General features: G+C 34.3%; 1 protein-coding gene across 3 annotated transcripts in view; it reads left to right on the forward strand.

Annotated features, from left to right (window-relative positions):
* The window catches only part of LOC126881333 (cholesterol transporter ABCA5-like), a 230,361-nt gene that overhangs the window by 188,089 nt on the left and 20,099 nt on the right, over window positions 1–22,173 (forward strand). For all 3 annotated transcript variants that reach the window (XM_050645556.1, XM_050645555.1, XM_050645558.1), the window contains 4 exons: window positions 189–351; window positions 9,317–9,635; window positions 14,596–14,867; window positions 15,246–15,380. In XM_050645556.1, coding sequence (XP_050501513.1) covers window positions 189–351; window positions 9,317–9,635; window positions 14,596–14,867; window positions 15,246–15,380 — 889 coding nt within the window. The remainder of the gene's footprint in view (window positions 1–188; window positions 352–9,316; window positions 9,636–14,595; window positions 14,868–15,245; window positions 15,381–22,173) is intronic.

Consider the following 22,173-nt stretch of genomic DNA (forward strand, 5'->3'; position numbering starts at 1 on the left):
TTGACTCCTTATAACTACCCTCGGCCCCAACTCTGGTTTCTGGTCGTTGGTGAAAGTCATGTACACAACTAATTCAATATATTCCCGTATAGTTTTTCCATATTACTTATCATGCACAAAATCCGCTTCTATCTCTCCGACTATTACAGTGAATAATAAATTTAATATATTATAAATAATAATTTTAGTATGGCCGCAACAACTGGAAAAATCGCAGTTACCACATACCCTTTTGAACTACCTCCAACTAATGTGAGTCCTACTCCTGCTAGTCCAGGGAACTTCATTTTGGGTATGATTTTCCTGTTTGCGCCAATCGTACTAGCAGTTGATATGGTGTATGAAAGAGAGGTAAGTTAAACTTTTTCTGGTCAATCGTATTGCCCGATCAAAGAAAATTCTGACCACAAAAAAAATAAAGGAGGGATGAAAATTTGGAAATAGGTAGCTGAAATTGTCTATTATTATACAGTACGTAAATCGTTCTGCTGGACATAGGGAATATACATTGAGATAATTGTGGCAACTGCGCTAACCTGTGTTAGTTGAAAATTCTGTTCGAATACGAGTTTCTGGTGCAATAGAGCTGTTACAACGAATATAATGAATGATTTTTAATGCAAGGCAGTCCATAAATAAATTAAAAACAAAGATTCTGACTGACGAATTAATAATCTTACTTTAATTTTTAAAATATCTTTTATTTAAAAATTAATTTCCAAATTAAACACACAGTTTTCCCATTAGGTCAAAAATAGTTCTACTGCAATATCATGTCTTGACGTTTATTTGTGTCACCCGAAATTAATTGTCAATTTTGAGGTTAATGCACCTTGTTTTGTTGTTTGTTTGGGTTTATATGACTGCGGACACTAAATCCAAATGCACCTTAATTTTAACAACTATATTGTCATTGAGAGAGCGAAGTTGCCACAATTATCTTAATATAATACAATGTACGTATTTATGTATCCAAATATATACAATGTATGTTCCCTATGTCCAGCTGAACGATTTACGCACTGTATAAGAAAAAGTTTACAATTCCACATCCCCTCCATTTTTCAAAAATGGAGGGGAACACCCCCTCTCGAAGGTGAAAAATATACATTCAAAGTAAGTCCGGAATTGGACAAAATGACTAATTCTAAGCAACTTTTGTTCCATAGAGTTTTTTCCTTAAGTCGATACTTTTCGAGTTATTTGCAAGTGAATATGTTCATTTTTAACAGAAAAAAACATGTTTTTGGACGGCTTTTCGCAGATAACTCAAAAAGTAAGTATTTTAGCGAAAAATATATGCTTAGCAAAAATATAGCTTATAAAAAACTGAAACAGATGGTGTATGCTTGAGATCTGTAGATCCAGCAGAAGTAGAATTGTAGCTAATGAAAAGTAGGTTCTTCTTCATCAAATTCCAAATCGAATATTTCAATGTGAAATAACTCAAAATCGGAGCACTTTTCGGGGAAAATTTATTTTAACTTTTTTAAAGTGTTTAAAAAAGGTTTATTTTTGTTTTCAAAAAAAACTTGTAACATTAAAAGTAAGTGAGTTACGCTCAAAATATTGTTGGTCCCTTTTATTTATTGGTAAAAAAATCGTGAAAATCACCCTCAAATTAGCATCGCAAATAAATTTTATCATTACCACTTCACAAGTTACTTTGCGTATGTATTATTTATATGATCTGTAAGTTTCATCGGTTCAAAGTGCTATTTTTGAAAAAGCTGTTGTTAAAATAGCTTGAACGAGTAACTAATCACGAGTTTAGGCAAATTTTGAACAGCCATAGCATAACCAATTTTTGTCTAACAAGGAAAAAAAAAGAAAAAATATTCAGAAAAGCAAAACGTACATTTTATTACTCTTTAAGATTTTTGTTATTATTAATAATTTTTAAGTTAATTCCATGAACAATTCCATTTTTATTCAAAATTTAAAGAAACGTTTTATTTTAAACCCACTTTTTTCAAAAATGAGCACTTTGAACTAATGAAACTTACAGATAATATAGACAATACATAAGTAAAGTAACTTGTGATGCGGTAACCATTAATTTTGTTTGGGAAGCTAATTAGTGGGTGATTTTTGCGATTTTTGTACCAAAAAATAAAAGGGACCAACAAGATTTTGAGCGTAACTCACTTATTTTTAATGTTACAAGTTTTTTTAAAAAATAAAACAAATCTTTTCTTAAACACTTTAAAAAAGTTATAATAAATTTTCTCCGAAAAGTGCTCTGTTTTTTGGTTATTTCACATTGAAATATTCTATGTCGAATTTGACGAAGAAGAACCTACTTTTCATTAGCTACAACTCTGCTTCTACTTGGTCTGCAGACCTCACGCGTACACCATTTTTTTTTCAATTTTTTATAAGCTATATTTTTACTAAGAACATTTTTTTCGCTAGAATACTTACTTTTTGAGTTATCTGCGAAAAACCGACCAAAACAGGTTTTTTCTTGTTAAAAATGAACATATTCACTCGAAAATAACTCGAAAAGTATTGACTTAGTGCAGGGCTTCCCAAACTGTGCGTCGCGACGCCCTGGGGCGTCGCGGCGTTGTCCCATGGTCGTCGCGTGTCATCGCGGATTTTTAATACATAAAATATGCTTATCTGATTTTAAACTTATTATTTAAGCTTATTTAATAAATAAATCAAATAAAAAATATAACATCAAGTCGATAGACCCTTGAATTATCCGAAATTATTCAAAAAATTGTTCGTCGTATTCACGACATGGCAGAAGATATTAATGAGCAAATTATGGGGAAGCTTTCAGGTTTATTTGCCATTCAACTGGACGAGGCGACTGATGCTCAATTGATATGTTATGTACGGTACATACAAGAAACAAATATAGGTGAGGACTTGTTATATTGCAGAAAAATGTGTGAAAGTTGTAAAGCTACTGATTTATTCGAGATATTAAACTCATATATTATTATGACTGAAAATAATATTAACTGGGATAACTGTGTAGGCGTGTGTACGGATGGTGCCCGAGCGATGTCTGGACAGTATGGAGGACTACAATCTCTCATCAAAACCAAGGCTCCAAATGTAAAATGGACACATTACACCTGACTTAGTGTTGTGATGGATAGCATTATTAAAATGGTAAACTACATTAAAACGCAACCCGTGAAATCAAGACTTTTCCATAAACTTTGTGACGATGTGGGGGCCGATCACTCCTCTTTAATTTATTATTGCAAATTTAGTTGGCTGTCCACAAACAACGTACTCGCACGTCTATACGAATTAATAAATGAATTTTACACGTATCTGCATACAGAGTCGCATATCATCATCATCATTTTCTTTGCCTTATCCCTATATGCGGGGTCGGCTTCCCTAATTGCATTTCTCCACACAATTCTATCCTGGGTCATATCAATATTAATCCCCTTTACCAACATGTTCTGCCTAATCGTCTCCCTCCTCGTCTTCTTTGGTCTTCCTCTCCCACTCCTTCCAGGAATCTGCACTTCAGCTACTCTTCGTATTGGATAATTAACGTCTTGACGTTGAACGTGACCAAACCATCTCAACCTATGCTCTCTCATTTTGGCATCAATTGGTGCCACACCTAGACTTCCCCTAATACACTAATTTTTAATTTTATCCTTTCTTGTCACTCCACTCATCCATCTAAGCATTCTCATCTCCGCCACATGCATTCGTTGTTCCTCTTTCTTTTTCACTGCCCAACATTCAGTTCCGTACATCATAGCCGGTCTTATGGCTGTTTTATAGAATTTTCCTTTCAGCTTCATTGGAACGTTTTTGTCACACAACACACCACTCGCTTCCTTCCACTTCATCCATCCAGCCCTAATTTTACTGCATGCATCTCCATCTATTTCTCCATTACTCTGTAATACCGATCCCAATTACTTAAAACTATTGCTTTTTACAGAATCACATAATGATGCCCAAAACTTTATTAATTCAGAGTTTATAATAAAATTAGCATACCTCTGTGACATATTTAACAAATTAAATAATCTTAATAAGTTTTTGCAGGGAAACAATACTCATATCCTGCAATTGGCAGATAAAATTACTGGGTTTTAGAAGAAGTTGCTCTTATGGAAGAGAAAATTAGAAGATCAAGAAATTGATTGTTTTCCTGCTTTACAAGGTATTCTACACAAAAAATTGATAGTAATCCTCGATCCCTCTTTAAAAAATATGTTTATACAACACATGTTATCATTGAGTGAACACTTTGAGCAATATTTTCCCGAAGATCTGGAGTAATATCACCAGGTCAGAAACCCTTTTCAGTCATCCACACTGAATTTTGAATTCAGAAAAACTATTTGAATTTTGGAGCTCAGTTTCTCATAAATATCATGCCATCAGCACTGCTGCATTAAAGGTTTTATTGCTATTTGTGACTTCGTACTTGTGCGAAACGCGCTTTTCTGCAGTTGCAGTAATTAAAAACAAGTACAGGTCAAACATAAACTTAGAAAAATAGATGTGAGTGGTAATTTTCAAACTGAAGCCCCGGTTTCATAAGCTGTGCTCAAAAAAGCAAGCACATCAAAAAAGCAAGTAAAAATTATAAATGTTCAAATTGTGCTTTTGTCATAACTATAACCTGTTACTAGGCTAGTACTAAAATTGTTAAGTATTATTGGGGGTTTAGTTGAGGGGCGTCGTAAAAAAATAGCAAAGTCCCAAAGGCGTCCCAGTACGAATAAGTTTGGGAAGCCCTGACTTAGTGAAAAACTCTATAGAACAAAAAAAGTTGCTTAGAATTAGTCATTTTATCCAATTCCGGGTCTATTTTGAACGTATATTTTTTCACTCCCGAGAAAATATTTCTCACCCCGTATTTCCCAATTTTTGTAAAACGGAGGGGATGTAGAATTGTAAACTTTTTCTTATATAATAATAGACAATTTCAACTACCTATTCCCAAATTTTCATCCTTCCTTTATTTTTTTAGAGGTTTTCGTAAAATTTTGTGTTCCCTGATCGGGCTAATAATTTAGTTTTCACTTAATGTTTCAAAATTACAATAATCACTTTTGTTTACTTCATGTGATTTCAAAAAGTTTTTATAACTGCCACTGTTTTTTATGACTATGCCAAAACTTTTGATTGCGTAAATCACGACATTTTGAAAAAAAAACTAAATTTCTACGAAATTCTAGGTATTTCGTTGAATTGGTTCTAAAGTAAAAAAATGCCAAAATATGCCAAAACTTTTGATATTTTGACAAGCGACATTTTGATAAAAAAAATCATTTTTACGGAATTCCAGTTATTTCGTTGAATTGGTTCCAATCTTACTTAGATGATATGGAACAACTGGTTAGATCAAAGGATACAGACTCTAATCTAAAAACATCGTATGTGGGGTACCACAACGGTCAGTATCGAGTCCTTTCTTTGTTTTTAACTTTATTCATGACGTCAGTAGTTTAAAAACCGATGGACATATTTTTCCTTTTGCTGATGTATGAGTTTCACTTAAATCAACTTAATTATTGCTTACAACTTTTCCTGCTACTATAACTTTTATTCAACTTACAATAAAAATCTGGTCCGACTCTAATCTGTTCTTTTTTAATTTATTATTCTAATTGAAAAATAAGCCACAGTTTAATTCGAAACGTCAATAAAATCATGATTCAACTAAAATTGTGGCCTACTTCCCAATTAGAATAGTAATAGTAAATTATATAAATGCCACAAAGAAATAGCTTCAGAAATCTCTTTTAACTTAGATAAAACAGTAGCATTATCCTGTAAAGGACATCTGCAACTCATGTCTCTTGATAACAGCCAGATCAGTACCGTTGAATCTTTAAAATTTCTAGATATTGTCTTAGACGGCAACTAGCCTCAGCTTAATATGCAATCAAATCAGTTTCGAAAGAAATCAATTTAGTATCCTCCAAAATAACATATTTTTCATTGTTCGAGCCTCATCTTCGATATGATCCCTTTTTGGAGTTCTGGTAAAGCTATCCAATCCGTTATTTTTAAATTACCAAAAAGAACAATAAGATGTTTGGCCTCAGAAGAAAAATACATTGCAGAAGCTACTTCATAGTCATGGGATTTTAACACTTCTTTTTTATATATTAGTTATCTTTCTCTAACAATAAAACACTGAAAACTTTTGTTTTCGATACTTCCACAAAATTTGTTATAAAACTATGTGACTACAACTGCTTCGGCAGAGTGTCTTTCTCAAGATATCCTTCTTCCTTCTTTATATGTTTTCGAAACTGTTTGCCTAATTCGTTAACACCTAGGTGCCTTTCTAGCATGGCCAAATAATGACTAATCCAACAAAAATTTTACCTTTGATGTTTATTTACCGATCCGATCCACTGAGTTTCATCACTGTCTGTCGGTTCGTCCGCTACTATAACTTCTCCGCTATTAATATTGATATAATGACAAATGAGTTATCGAATGAAAGCTTACAACCCAAGGATGGTATAGTACATTCTTTCACGGTTTTTGCTCTATATTTTAAAGAACTGCTTGGATTGACATGAAATTTGGCATACGTATAGCTTACATGTCAAAGAAAAAAAGTGATATTGTGCCGATGTGTGCTTTTTCCCTGGGGGTGACTGTCACCCCCTTTTGGGGGTGAAGAAATATATGTCCAAAATAATTCCGGAAATGGGTAAACTGACTAATTTTAAGTAACTTTTGTTCTATAGAGCTTTTTCGCCAAGTCAATCCTTTTCGAGCTATTTGCGAGTGAATATGTTCATTTTTCAACAAAATAACCACGTCTTTAGACGGTTTTTCGCAAATAACTAAAAAAGTAAGTATTTTGTCGAAAAACCCATCCTAGCAAAAATATAGCCTATAAAAAAGTAAAAAAATTGGTGTACGCGTTAGGTCTCTGGATCTCATAGAACCAGAGTTACAGCCAATGAAAAATAGATTCATATTCACCAAATTTCAAATAGAATATTTCGACGTGAAATATCCAAAAAATTAAGCACTTTTTGGAAAAAAACCCATTATAACTTTTTTAAAATGTTTAAAAGGCTTTATTTTTGTTTTTACAAGAAGTTTCTAGCATTAAATTTAAGCAACTTACGCTTAAAATAAAGTTGGTCCCTTTTGTTTTTGGCAAAAAAAATTCGGGAAGTCCACCCCCTAATTAGCAACTTAAATGAAATTAATCGTTACCGCTCCACAAATTATTTTAGTTATGTTGTATTTATAATTATCTGTAAGTTTCATCGATTCAAAGTGCTTATTTTTGAAAAAATTTGGTTTCAAAATAAAATTTTTCAAAATTTTAATTTTGAAAAATATGCTTTTTTTTTAAAATAACTTAAAAATTGTTAGAGATACCAAAAATTTCGAAAAACAAAAAAAGTCAGTATTAGTAATACTGACTTTTTTTGTTTTTCGAAATTTTTGGTATCTCTAACAATTTTTAAGTTATTTTAAAAAAAAAGCATATTTTTCAAAATTAAATTTTGAAAAATTTTATTTTGAAACCAAATTTTTTCAAAAATAAGCACTTTGAACCGATGAAACTTACAGATCATATAAACAATACATACACGAGTCAACAAACTTGTGAAGTCGTAATGATTAAGTTCATTTAAGATACTAATTAAGGGGTGATTTTCTCGATTTTTTTACCAAAACAAAAAGGGACTAACTTTATTTTGCGCGTAACTTGTTTACTTTGATGCTAGAAATTTTTTTTATAAAACAAAAATGAAGCTTTTTTTAAACACTTTAAATAAGCTCTAATGAGTTTTTCCCGAAATGTGCTTCATTTCTGGTTATTTCACGTTAAAATATTCCATCTGGAATGTGACGAATATGAACCTATTTTCATTAGCTATAACTCTGCTTCTACTAGGTATAGAGACGTGGTATATAGACCATTTTTTTAAATTTTTTACAGGCTATATTTTTGCTACAAATGTTTTTTCGACAAAATACTTACTATTTGAGTTATTTGCGAAAAACCGTCTAAAAGCGTGGATATTTTGTTGAAAAAATGAACATATTCACTGCCAAATAACTCGAAACGTATTGACTTATTGAAAAAACTCTATAGAGAACAAAAGTTACTTAGAATTAGCCAGTTTATCCATTTCCTGACTTACTTTGGACGAATATTTTTTCAGCCCCAAGAGGGGGTCAAAACAACCCCCAGGGCCAAAGCACAAATCGGCACAATATCAATTTTTTTCTTTTACTTGTTAGCTATGTGTATGCCAAATTTCATGTTAATCCAAGCGGTTCTTTAAAATTTAGAGGTTTTGCAATATTTTACCGTTAAAGAACGGACTAGTATTAAAAATGAGAAATTTGACCTCGGACTTCCGGTTTTGGAGTTGAAACCGGAAGTACCGTTTTAAAGTCCCCGAAATAGTATAAGCGATAAATTTTTTGACCTGCCTTAGCAAAATGATAACAAATGTGAACTTTTGGTTTTTATATCAGGTACGGTTAAAAATTTCTAACCGGAAGTGCCATATAATAGTCGCAGAAATAGTACACGTGACACATCAATCCAAGCGTATTGAAAAGTTGAGCTTAAATTTTTAGTTCAGGTTTAGAAGATATTTTCTTTTACACAATAATTGTTATAATTATTATAACCGAAAGTTTAGTAAAAATGATTCAAATTGAGTGAAATTTTATATCACTCCACGCAAAGTTACACGAAGAGTTTAATAAATATCGACTTCCTGTTCTACTTTCGATCAATTTGGTTGAAAACCTAGGACTTACGAAGTGCAATTACTTGCTAATATATTTATTTCGTTTATGTCTTGGTCACCATATTCTAATTTCATGTAATTAAATTTAAAATGCACCCCATCTGTGGCTCAGCTGTAATGGAGCATAACTTTGGAGCCAAGGGTTGTGACATCGAAACCCAGCTGGATAGGAAATTTTTCTTTATTAAAAATTTAATAGATAGCAATCATTTCAATCCTTGTGGGATCGGTACTCACCTGAGGGACCGCAGAAGTTCTTGTACAATTGGCGCTTTTGCAACGACATGAAGTCGACTTTACAAGTAACAAAAACATCTAATCAACACACACTACACATTACTTTATGATCTGATTGCGAAATCAACTGTCCCATGCCAATGGTCCTAGATGTCGAGGCATTTAAGCTAAATAAACAAAAAATAAAATAAAATTTTTTAAAAGTAGGTGTTTTAATGTGATATAATTAGATTAAATTTTTAATTAACATATTGCTTCTAAGAAAATTATAAAGCGTTAATTTAATTTTATCAGTTTTTTTTTAAATTTTTAACTTTTTTTTTCAGATAAAAGCCAGAAATCAGTTAAGAGTTAATGGACTTCCTTTCACCGTTTACTTTACAAGCTTTTTCCTGGTTCAAATCTTATTAATGGCAACCATAACTATATTGTTAATAATTCTTATTGTTGTTATGAAACCACCGACTTTTTCAAATTCCTCAATAACAGTTTTAGCAATATGGGTTATTCTCTATTGCCCCGCTTCAGTTTTGTTTTGTTCCTGCGTTAGCTACATGTTTGATAAGTCGGAGTCTGCGCAATCGGTTATGCCAAACGTATCTACTCTTCTAGGATTAATACCATATATATCTGTGATGTATGCAAGTAAGTATATTATAGTTATGTTTTAATTTTAGAGTAAGACCCAATGTACTATCAGAGCGTTTTAATTTTAGAGTAATATCCGTTGCAAGATAGTTCGGATGGAATTCCGACAAAATATGTACTTTTGTACATATATGATAGTAAGACACAATGTACTATTTTACTGTAAGAAGTCGGTTTAGAAGGGAAAGGCATCAAACTACCAGATAATTTATACTGGTAAAACGCCAGAATTAAGATTCAAGGTTCCACGTCCTGAGAAGTAGAAACTAGGAGGAAAGTTAGACAAGGATATGTTTTGTCACCCCTGCTATTTAATCTTTATTCCAAATTTCTATTTAAAGACGCACTGGAGGTTTCCAAGGACGGAGTCAAGGTGAATGGCGTAAACATAAATAGAATCAGATTCGCCTATGCCACGGTGTTGATTGCGGATTCCGACTTGGATCTACAACGACTCATCGACAAGACCAACTCGATCTGTGAGAAATTCGACACAAAAATAAAAATTATGAAAACCAAGGTGATGTAAATCCGAAAAAACTAGAATGTACCTCAACCTTGCACAATAAACGAGCACATTTTAGAAGAGGTCAAGAAATTTAAGTACAGTATAATTATAAATATATTAATATATTTAAGTGGGTGTTGGCTACATTTTAGAAATTAGATCGAGAGTGGAGCAGGCCAGAAAATCTTTTAAAAAAATTAAAAGGATGCTATGTGATTCTTGTATAAAACTCAAAATTCAACTATCTTTATCACATCCTACGTCTAGTCGACTTTTCTTTATGCAAATGAAACCTATACCCTTAACACAGCAAACGTAAATAAATTGGAGCCATTTGAAATGTGTATCTACCGGGAAATCCCCAAAATTTCATAGATATCGCATACCTCAAACGAAGAAGTGCTGCATAGAATAGTCAAAGAACGAGAACTTTTTAACACAGTGAAAGAAAAACATCATACCTAGGCTACATAGAGCGAGGCTCTATTAGTGAGTTGCGCTGAGTTGCGTTGCGACGTCGCAACTGAACAACGCATCGGAACGAGGCCCCACCAGCGCGTTGCGTTGCGTCGCGTCGATCAGTTGTGATGTTTCAACGGATCGACGGACAAGGGTGTTGTTTGATGGCAGTGCCATCGCAAGGCAGATGTGGCATACAATGCGTTGTTCCATTGCGACGTCGCAACGCAACGGACTAATGGAGCCTTGCCCATGCTGAGCACATCTTCGTTTGAGGTATGCGATGTCCATGAAATTTTCAGAATTGTCCGGTAGATATACATTTATTTACGGTTGCTGTGTTAAGGGTATAGGTTTTACCTGCATACAGAAAAGTCGACCAGACGTAGGATTTTAATAAGCGTAGTCGAATTTCGAGTTATATTCAAGCATCACATATCAGTCTTTTAACTTTTTCAAAAGATTTTGTGGCCTGTTCTACTCTCGATCTTATTTCTAGATCAGGATTTATGTGGTCAACTAATAGTGAAAGGAAAGATTGAGGGAAATATAGGACTAGGAAGGAAAAGACTATGTGGCTAAGAAATATCCGACAATGGATAGTGCTAAATTTTAAACAGCTAATAAGAACAGCCGAAGACAGATAATAATTTGCAATTGTAGTAGCTAACTTCTATTGATAATTTCTTTGAAGTTTATGGTAAAGATTTTAAACTGTTATACAATGGAACCTGTATAGGAATATATTATGACAACATACTGTGCGCGCTAGCAAATTCCAAATTACTGCATAGAACGCTTATTTGATGTACAGCCGCTTAGCTGTTTATGAGGATAGATACTAGTTTCTATCTGTAATTTGAGGATCCATCCTCCGGAAAAAACAAACCCACGTGTCGTGGGGGTCTAACTCGAAGTCTAAGCAATTTCTAATGTAACAAGAGACATCATAGAACTTTATGTGGACCTTGAAGAAAATGTGAAAGAAATAGGGCTAGCCGTCAACGTAGATAAAACTTAAGCCCTAATACAATCAAGAAACCAACAAAACTTGCAGAATTTGACAATAGACGACGCTAACATGGAAGTAGTAAAACAGCTCACATACCAGGGTGTACAGATAATTGATACTACTACTACTACTACTACTACTACTACTACTACTACTACTACTACTATCGGTTTACAGCGTTCTCCGACGCCTTCCGACTCCTAACCGCCATTCTTTTCTATTTAACCATAGACCTGGAGGGATTTCTCTTTCCTCTAGTTCTTTTTCAATTCCCTCCCTCCAGCTTCTTCTCGGCCTTCCTCTTTTTCTTCTCTCTTGTGGTGTCCATTCCAAAATCTGCTTAGGGATCCTGTCATCTGGCATTCTCTGTACATGGCCGTACCATACTAGTTGTTTTGTTTTTATGTCATCAATTATTGTATGTGTGACTCCCATCATTTCTCGTATTCTCTCATTTGGTATCCGATCTCTTCTTGATTTGCATGCTGCTCTTCTCCAGAAGTCCATTTCTGTTACTAGTAGCATTTTCTCCGTTCTTTGTTTCAGTGGCCAAACTTCACTGCCGTATGTGATTATACTTTTAAGTGTGCTATTGTATATGAGCTGTTTGTTCGCTTTAGATATTGTCTGGTCCCACAGAATGCCGTTCATGGACTGCTTTGTTCCTCCAATACACGTGGCTTCAGTTTTCTTAATGTTGACTTCGAGACCCCGTTTGTTATATTCTTCTATTAGCTTCCGGGTCATGTAACTCAGGTCGTCATGATCCTGAGCAATCAGAATTTGGTCATCAGCGAAACATAAGGTGTATAGTGTTGTGTCGTCATTAAGAGGGATCCCATGCCATTACATTTTCTTTTCCACAGCTTAAGTGCTTGTTCCAGATAAATTTTAAAAAGGGTAGGCGAAATACAACAACCCTGCTTCCATCCTTTCGTGACCTTAAATTCATCAGACATCCTTGATCCAGTTTTAATTTTTGCAATCGTTCCATTATACAGACTTTGGACTGCTTTGATAAGACCATGTTTAATGTTGGTTTGATGCAGGGTTGACCATAGTTTGCTGAAGGGCACACTGTCATATGATTTTTGTAAGTCTACATATACCAGGTGAACTTCTTTATTGACGGCTATTTTTTTCTCAATAACTTGCGTAATAGAGTTCAGGTGGTCTACTGTGGACCTCCCAGCTCTAAAGCCAGCTTGCTCCTCTGATAATTGACCAAGACTGAAAAGACAATAAACCTGATTAATACATTTGACAGAAAGATAGAAAGGAGGATATTGGGATCCATTTGCAACAATGGTATATGGAGAATAAGGTTCAACCACGAGTTATACCAATAATACAAAGAATCCTCTATAGCAAATTAGGCAAAAATACAAAGATTGCGTTGGGCAGTTCACCTTATTAGAATGGATAACGACAGAACACATAGTAGAACGCTTATCGGAACTATGGTGGGACGTCGGAAGTAGGAAGACCAAGTAAGAGATGGATAGACGAAGTAAAAATCGATGCTAAAGATATATTGAGGGTGATTAACTAGAGCAGAGCATCCAGGTACAGAGATAGTTATTGGCATGATGGGGGAAGCTACAGCTCGACTAAGGATGTAGCGCCATAAGAGATAGAGGGAGAAAGGGGATATTTTTTTTCAATTTCTATTTGTGTTTATTTAAACGAGAGCTCACCAAAATGGGGACTGGACATTGACGTTTAAGGAAAGACCAATAAAACCTAGGTAAGATATATGAACCATGGTGCAGCAAATGCTAAATGGAAGAAGATAGTCTTCTTCGAGTGGAATGTGAACCGAAGAAGAGACTGGAGGAGAGATATATATCCGATGTCCTTGCAATGTGCTAAGTCATTGGTCAACTGAGGACTAAACAGGAGTAGATCCTAAAGCTACCAATAAAGAAAGGTTGGGCTTCGTTGAGGCTACAGAACTTATTAAAGTTTAATGGAAAAACATGGTATGGTACAAAGATCTTAAGACCAAGTGCCAGAAATAAACAAGTATGCCTCTCGCCGGAACTTCCTCTTCTTCTTATACTTGTTGTAGATCTGTGGATCTGTTAATTCCGACGTTGAAGTATTTCTTGAGAGGTAGACTGCCAGCTATCTTTCCATTTTTTGGTGGTCTCCCCGGTGGACACTTGCCTGCTGGTTTTCCTTCTAGAACAATTCTTGGTAGTCTGTGCTCCTCGATTCTTTTTACATGACTGAACCATTCTCTTCGTCTTTGCCTGCTCCATCTGACTACATCTTGCACGCCACATTGTTCCCTGATGATGTTGTTTCGTATTCTATCTCTTCTTGTCTTCCCTGCAATTGCTCTTAGTGTCTTCATTTCGGCTGTTCATAGCATGCTTTTGGTTTTATTGGTGTCTTCTCTTGATTCAATGCCATAAGTCATAACAGGTCTGATGTAAGTTTTATAAATTCTAACTTTGCTGTCCATTCTCATATATGGGTTATTTCAGACCACATCTCTCAAATATCCGGACAAGACAGCGGCCTTGAAAATTTATCCTCTTAGGTCCCTGGCTGGGTCATGATAACTTGATAACTCTACACCTGGATATTTGAACTGGTTTAGTTGTTCTATTGGTATTCCCTCTACCACATAGATTCCCCTCTTAGTTGTAGTGACTCCACATCTTCTATTATTTCATCCATTAGCATATTGAATAGAAATGTACTGAGGCTGTCTCCTTGCCTGATTCCTCCTGGTGTTGGTATGTTGGCCGTAGTGGTGTCGTTTGTTTTAATTTTTGTTGTGCCTCGCCGGAACTACGAAGAAGAAAAGACTAAGAAGAATATCCATAATCTATTATCTCAAGAACTGATATTTTGTGCATTCCTGTTAAACCTTTTTTATAATGTGGAATTACTGCAATTCAATTACTATAATATTGAAAACTAGATCTGTCGATTTGACTAATGACTTGTTTGTTTTATATTTTTAGAAGAAAGTGTTGCAACTATTTTGCATTACGTATTTGCATTTACTGATATGATGTATGTACCTTATGGTATGCTTTATTATATACAAAAGATTAATTTGGAATGTATATCTGATCCCCATTGCGAGGGAACTACATTCTCCAGCTTCATGATACCGGAAATTATAGTACTATTTGTTACGCTGATAATTCAAATACCTCTCTTGTTCCTGATTATGCTTATTCTGGATGTTAAGAAAAATGGAGGACAAGTTTTGGATATATTTAGATCAAAGGTAATAAATCAAAGTAATTTAAAGTTTAAATGTTAGGATATAAAGAGTCTAATGGTTATAATCTTATTGAAGGTTTCATTTATGTTTTTAGGTTTGCGGACGACCGGTTTCGGCGTTTACAATTTATACGCCATCATCAGACCCTTCAGAACATGAACAAGATATCAGTACAAGAAATATACAGTGTAAATTTCTTCTGTTCTTGTACTGAGTTTCTGAAGGGTCTGATGATGGCGTATAAATTGTAAACGCCGAAACCGGTCGCCCGCAAACTGTTATAAATAAAACTCTTTATATCCTAACATTTACACAATGTGCTCTTACCAGCAACAAGTTCATCATAATTTAAATTTTCTGGTTCTATTTTATAATTTTTAGAAAATTTCCGAAAATATTGTTGAAGAGTCCAGAGATGTCGGAGTACATGAGGACAGAGATGTTAAAAATGAGAGACAGCGAGTAAACAATTTAATTAGGGATCCTCAAAATAACCGCTCTGTTATAACAGTTGAGGTAGGCTGTCATTTTTTTTTTCAATTTAACATCCGTTATTCTTAATAAATGTGCTATTTCCCTACTAGCCCGACCAAAGAAGAATCTGACCCCCAAAAAATAAAGGAAGGTAAAAATTTGGAAACAGGTAGTTGAAATTGTCTATTATTATATAAGAAAAAGTTTACAATCCTACATCCCCTCCATTTTACAAAAATGGAGGGGACTACCCCCTCTCGAAGGTGAAAAATATACATTCAAAATAAGACCGGAATTGGATAAAATGACTAATTCTAAACAACTTTTGTTCTATAGAGTTTTTTCGCTAAGTCAATACTTTTTGAGTTATTTGCGAGTGAATATGTTCATTTTAACAAAAAAAAACATGTTTTTGGGCTGTTTTTCGGAGATAACTCAAGAAGTAAGTATTTAAAAAAATATTCTTATCAAAAATATAGCTCACATAAAGCTGAAAAAAAAATGGTGTATGCGTGAGGTCCGTAGACCCAGTCGAAGCAGAGTTGTATCTAATGAAAAGTAGGTTCTTCTTCGTCAAATTCCAAATCAAATATTTCAATTTGAAATAACCCAAAAATGGTGCCCTTTTGGGGGAAAATTCATTACAATTTTTTTGAAGTGTTTAAAAAAAAGGTTTATTTTTGTTTTTTAAAAAACTTATATCATTAAAAGTAAGTGAGTTACGCTCAAAACACTGCTGGTCCCTTTTATTTTTTAATAAAAAAAATCGCGAAAATCACCCCCTAATCAGCATCACAAATAAATTTTATCATTACCACTTAACAAGTCACTTTGCTTATGTATTATTTATATGATCTGTAAGTTCATAGTGTTCAAAGTCATCAGTTCAAAGTGCTTATTTTTGAAAAGGCTGTAGTTAAAATGGCTTGAACGAGTAACTAATCACGAGTTTGGGCAAATTTTGAACAGCCATAGCATAACCAATTTTTGTCTAACAAGAAAAGAAAGAATCAAAAATATTGAGAAAAGCAAACCGAACATTTTATTACTCCTTGAGATTTTTGGTATTACTAATAATTTTTAAGGTAATTCCATAAAAAATTCTATTTTTTTTCAAAATTAAAAAAAAACGTTGTATTTTAAACCCATTTTTTTCAAAAATGAGCACTTTGAACCAATGAAACTTATAGATAATATAAACAATACATAACTAAAGTAATTTGTGAAGCGATAACGATTAATTTTATTTGGGAAGCTAATTAGGGGGTGATTTTCGCGATTTTTTTAGCAAAAATGAAAAAGACCAGTAATATTTTTAGCGTAGCTTACTTACTTGTAATGTTTAACACAGAAATAAAACTATTTTTAAACACTTGTAAAAATTTCTAATGAATTTTCCCCGAAATCAGCTCCGTTTTGGGTTATTTCAAATTTAAATATTCGATTTGGAATTTGACGAAGAAGAACCTACTTTTCATTAGCTACAACTCTGCTTCTAGTGGGTCTACAGACCTCAGGCATACAACATTTTTTTAATTTTTTTATAAGCTAGGTATATTTTTGCTACGAATATTTTTTTGCTAAAATACTTACCTTTTGAGTTATCTGCGAAAATCCGTCCAAAAACATGATTTTTTTTGTTAAAATTTACATATTTACTCGCAAATAACTCGAAAAGTATTAACTTGTGAAAAAACTCTATAGAACAAAACTCCATTTTATACAATTTCGGACTTATTTTGAACGTATATTTTTTGACCCCCGAGAAAATATTTTTCACCCCGTATTTCCCAATTTTTGTAAAATGGAGGGGATGTAGAATTGTATACTTTTTCTTATAATAATAGACAATTTCAACTACCTATTCCCAAATTTTCATCCTTCCTTTATTTTTTTGGAGGTTTTTGTAAAATTTTGTGTTCACTGATCGGGCTATAATTGGTGAAAAGGTCATCATTTTCTTATTGTCTCTATGCGGAAGCGAAGACAGGTTATTTTAAATATAATAGATCTTCTCTCTTCTCGTTAAATTATAAAATGCTATTTAAATCCGCTTCTTCAATGATAATCGATTTAGTGGCTTATGCTATCAATCGTTATATATTTCTTTTAAGTGCTGTAAATTCATGTCCGATTTTATACTGCTACGTGTAAAATATGCATTTTTTTATAAGGCACGTATCCATTAGCCTTGTGCTCCGCGCTCCGTGTAACTGCTCAAATCGATACGGCATACGATTCTCTAGATATAAACCGCCACCGATTGGATCGCCGAGGGTGAGCGCTGCTTCGGGAGCACCAACGTATCCACTATGTGGAGCAGCTACACGGAACACGGAGCACCAAACGTAATGGATTTGTGCCTTTACATGTTTGAAATTAATGAACCCACTGTAGTACTCACAGTGGGTTAATTAGTTTTTGGTTTTGATTCTTTTTCATGTGTCTCATCCTTTAACGACATTGGCGATTATTGTGGCTCATTTTACTGTGTCTGCAGATGTCCGGAAGGTTTTTATAGTTATCTAACAATAACACATAAAAAAGTTTGTTTTCTGTACTTCCACAAAATTTATTATAACTATGTGACTACAGCTGTTTCGGCAGAGTGCCTTTCTCAAGTGATTTAGTTTACTAAGTGTTTGCCTTTTTAAAGTCTTTAGCTGAAGAGGTTGAGGAGTGGGAGCTGTTTGTCTCGAGTTGGTCATTCAGAATTATATCTTTACTTTTCAATTTATTAATTTCCATAGATTCTAATAAAGATAGCTTAAGGCCTTTATTTTGAATATGCAGAATTTTAAACTCTTCATTTAAAGAATGATTATGATCTAGAAGGTAAAGTGCGTACGTAGAAGTGTCTGTTTTTCTATTGTTAAAAGCCCTTTTGTGTTCTGCTATCCGTTTGTCAAAGGTTTTGCCAGTTTGACCGATGCAAGTTTTCGGACAGTCACCACAAGTTAGTTTGTAGACACCACTCTACACTTGTAGACACTAGTTGTTTTCTCTATAGTTGTTTTCCACTCCACTGCTTTCAACTTTTCAACCAAGACGTGTATCGTCTCCCCGGTCCGCTTTTTCTTTCCCCTTTCCCGTGTATAACTAATCAAATCAACTCATATTTGCATCAAGTTGCTCATTTTTCTTTCCTTCTTAGTTTTGAGTATATATTTTTCCTTTTTCATCTTTCTTAATATTTTCGCGTGTTGTGTCCATAATATTGATAACACCACATCTCAAAGCTGGGAAGCCTCTTCTAAGTTACGTCCTTGATTATGGTCCAGGCTTCAGCATATAAAAGGACAGGGAATACGTAACATCTCAATACTCTAGTTCCAATTTCTATTCGCAGTATTCCATTTCATTATACTATTTTTGCCTTGTTGAAAGCGCTTATAGCCATCACAATGTGCCATTTTATTTCAACGCTGCGGTCCCATTGTTCATTTAGCTCACATCTCAGATTGGGATCTCGGTACTTTCTCTTAAACTTTTCCATTAACATGGATTGTTTTGTCTTCAATGTTGTTCTTATTGACAATCATGATTTTTGTTTTTTTTTGTGTTCAGAGTCTTTCCATATCTTTCGCAGTACTGCGTAGTGCGATCAGACAAAATTTGAAGCCCTTCTCTGCTGGTCGCAAGGAGAATTGTGTCGTCTGCATGTCTGGGATTATTCAGTTTTTCTATTTCTTTTTCAGCCTGTTTGCATCCACTCCTGGATAAAGACCTCTCCATGAGTTCTCCACTCTTCGCTGTTTTGTGCTATTTGATGCCATTTTCTCCCCACTTTGGCTTTGATTTCGTCTAGCCATCGTTTTTGTGGTCTTCCTCTACTACGACTGTGTTCGCGTGTTCTTCAATGTACAATGTTTCTTGTCCACATGTCGTTGCCTTGTTGTCCCACGTATTCTATCCAATTCCATTTCATTTGCTCAATTCTTCCAATTACATCTTCCACCTTTGTCCTGTTTCGCACGTCCCCGTTTCGTATATGTTCTCTCAGAGATACTGACAACATAGCTCGTTCGATGACCCTCTATGTTGTTCTTAATATATTGGCTGACAACTCTGTGTCACGATCTCCATTCCATAAGTCATAAACTGGTAGAATACAACTGTTGAAAATCCTTTTTTTATATTTATTGGTATCTTTTTGTTCTTTAACACATAACTAAGTCTTCCTACTGCAGTCCAAATCATTCGGATCCTTCTTTTCTGTCGTTTGATTCTGTTTGCCTAGTTTGATCGTGTAACCTAGATTCTTCATTCAATACGATTACAAGTGCTGTAACAGACATCATGAAAAACAACTTGGGGTACAAACCAAAGAACAAAATTTAAAAACAAGAAGCAAAAATGGATGACAGAAGAAATACTATTACTAATGGATGAACGACGACGACACAAGAATGACCCAGATGGCAGCAATATGTATAAAAACATTAACAGGCAAATAAAAGCAAAAATAAGAATAGCCGAAAATGAATGGCTTAAGCAACAATGTATCGATCTAGAACATTTACAATGACAGCACGACGACCGGAATTTACATAAAAAGCTTAAGGAGACTGCTGGAATATACAGAACATAAAGACCAACTACCTTAGTTAATTAGGACTACCAGATAGTGCTAGGTGAAAAAGAGAAAATTCATATATGGGAAAACTATATCCAGGAGCTCTTTCATGACGCAAGACCCATGAGTGAACTTTATACAGACGACCAGCTGACTGGCCCTTCAATCACTAAAGAGGAAATAGAAAAGGCAATATTATATTTAAAAAACAATAAGGCACCTGGACCAGATGAAATCCCTTCAGAAATACCCATACTACTGGATAAAAGGGGAATTTCAGCACTACATAAAATATTAAATTTTATTTATGAAACTGGTTGCTATCCTCAAGAGTGGTTGCTCTCTACATTTATTCCCCTACCCAAAAAAGTCGATGCAAAAAGATGTGAGGATCACAGACTTATTAGCCTGATGAGTCACACTTTAAAAATATTCTTAAAAATACTACATCAAAGATTATACAAACAATGTGAATGGGACATCAGTGATTCTCAGTTTGGGTTTAGGCAAGGTTTAGGAACAAGAGAAGCAATAGTAACAACACAGATGTTGGTCCAAATTGTTACGATCAGAGGAAGGAGATTACGAGATTAGATTACGAGAAAGCGTTTGATCGTGTCCAACATAACAAGTTAATGCAGATTCTCAAGAAGCTTGATATAGACCAAAAAGACATTATATGCATTGAAAACTTGTACTGGTATCAGGCAGCACAATTAAAAATAGACAGTTCTATATCCAAACCCATACGTGTAAGAAGGAGTGTTCGGCAGGGATGTGTGCTTTTCCCCTCTTTTATTTAACATTTATTCGGAAGCCATATTTTAAGAGTCTTTGGAAGATGATGGGAATCAAAGTGAATGGAGTATTAATCAACAACATACGATATGCTGATGATGCTGTATTAATTTGTGACAACATAGCAGATCTTCAACAACTTGTCAGTATAATCGGAGAATACAGTAAGCGAATGGGATTCGAGATTAATACCAAAAAGACCAAATTCATGATCATCTCCAGAAACTTGGTTGCCATCCTGGAAAACCTGTGGTACCATCACCAATTTCACCATCTTGGGACTGTGATAGCTGTACTAGCAATTTAGCGACTTCATGTTCAACATCCATCATTTTCAAAATAGTAGCACTATCATTAGTGACTGTTACTTCACCGTCAGATGACACCATCATCTTGTCTAAACCTTTGGGACCCAAAGAAGTGCTTATTGTTTGAGCGATTTGTCTCGCTGCCAAAATATGTGACTTCAGTGCATCTACCCCGGTCAACCTCTTTTGCTTATCTTGGTCTCTAAGAATTATGAAGGGTCGTCTATATTCATCAAATGCAATACTTCCTGGTATAGCACTAATTTTGTAAATGTAAGTTTTCCAAAAAATTGGGAGATGTTGCAGATTAATTAAAATTTTATTTTTGTTTCGAATTGGCTACTCCCATGAAAGTGACAGAAAACTGACAGGGAAGTAAAATCTCGCATTGAGCAAGCTCGACAAGCTTTCGTAAAATTCAGGAAGGTACTGACCTGTTCAGAGTTCGACTTTACACTGAGGCTAAGGTTTACTAAATGCTACGGGTGGTCGATGCTGCTATATGCTATATTTTTATTTTTTAAACAAAAAAATAATTGTCGAAACTATTGATATTGTTATTGACAAATTAGTTTTACTTTATAATAATTGCCTTACTGAGGGGATTTTCCCTGATGTACTAAAAGTAACAAAAGTGTTGCCACTATTCAAAAAAGGGTCTTTAGATGAAATTGGAAATTACCGTCCCATCTCTATCATTCCCATTTTCGGTAAAATTTTTGAAAGCATTCTTAATACTCGTTTGACAGAATATCTAGATAAACACAAAATACTTCACTGTAACCAATATGGCTTTAGAAAAAAGTGCAGCACTACACAAGCTATACAGAAAGTTGTGAGAGATATAGTCGACGGCATGGAGGAAGGTCATTTCGTGTCTTTGACATTGTGTGATTTATCCAAAGCTTTTGACTGTGTTTCGCATAAATTAATGTTGGAAAAAATGCATAAATATGGTATAAGGGGAACCACTCTCAATCTATTTAGATCTTATTTAACAAATAGAAAACAGGCAGTTTTTCTTAATAATAGCTATTCTGATTTGAACACGGTCGAATACGGGGTTCCTCAAGGTTCAATACTAGGACCCACTTTGTTTCTTATTTATCTGAACGATCTATTTCACTACACTTTTCCCATAAAATGTGTGTGC

Source organism: Diabrotica virgifera, chromosome 3 (assembly GCF_917563875.1).
Source record: "Diabrotica virgifera virgifera chromosome 3, PGI_DIABVI_V3a".
NCBI classification, from domain to species: Eukaryota; Metazoa; Arthropoda; class Insecta; order Coleoptera; family Chrysomelidae; genus Diabrotica; species Diabrotica virgifera.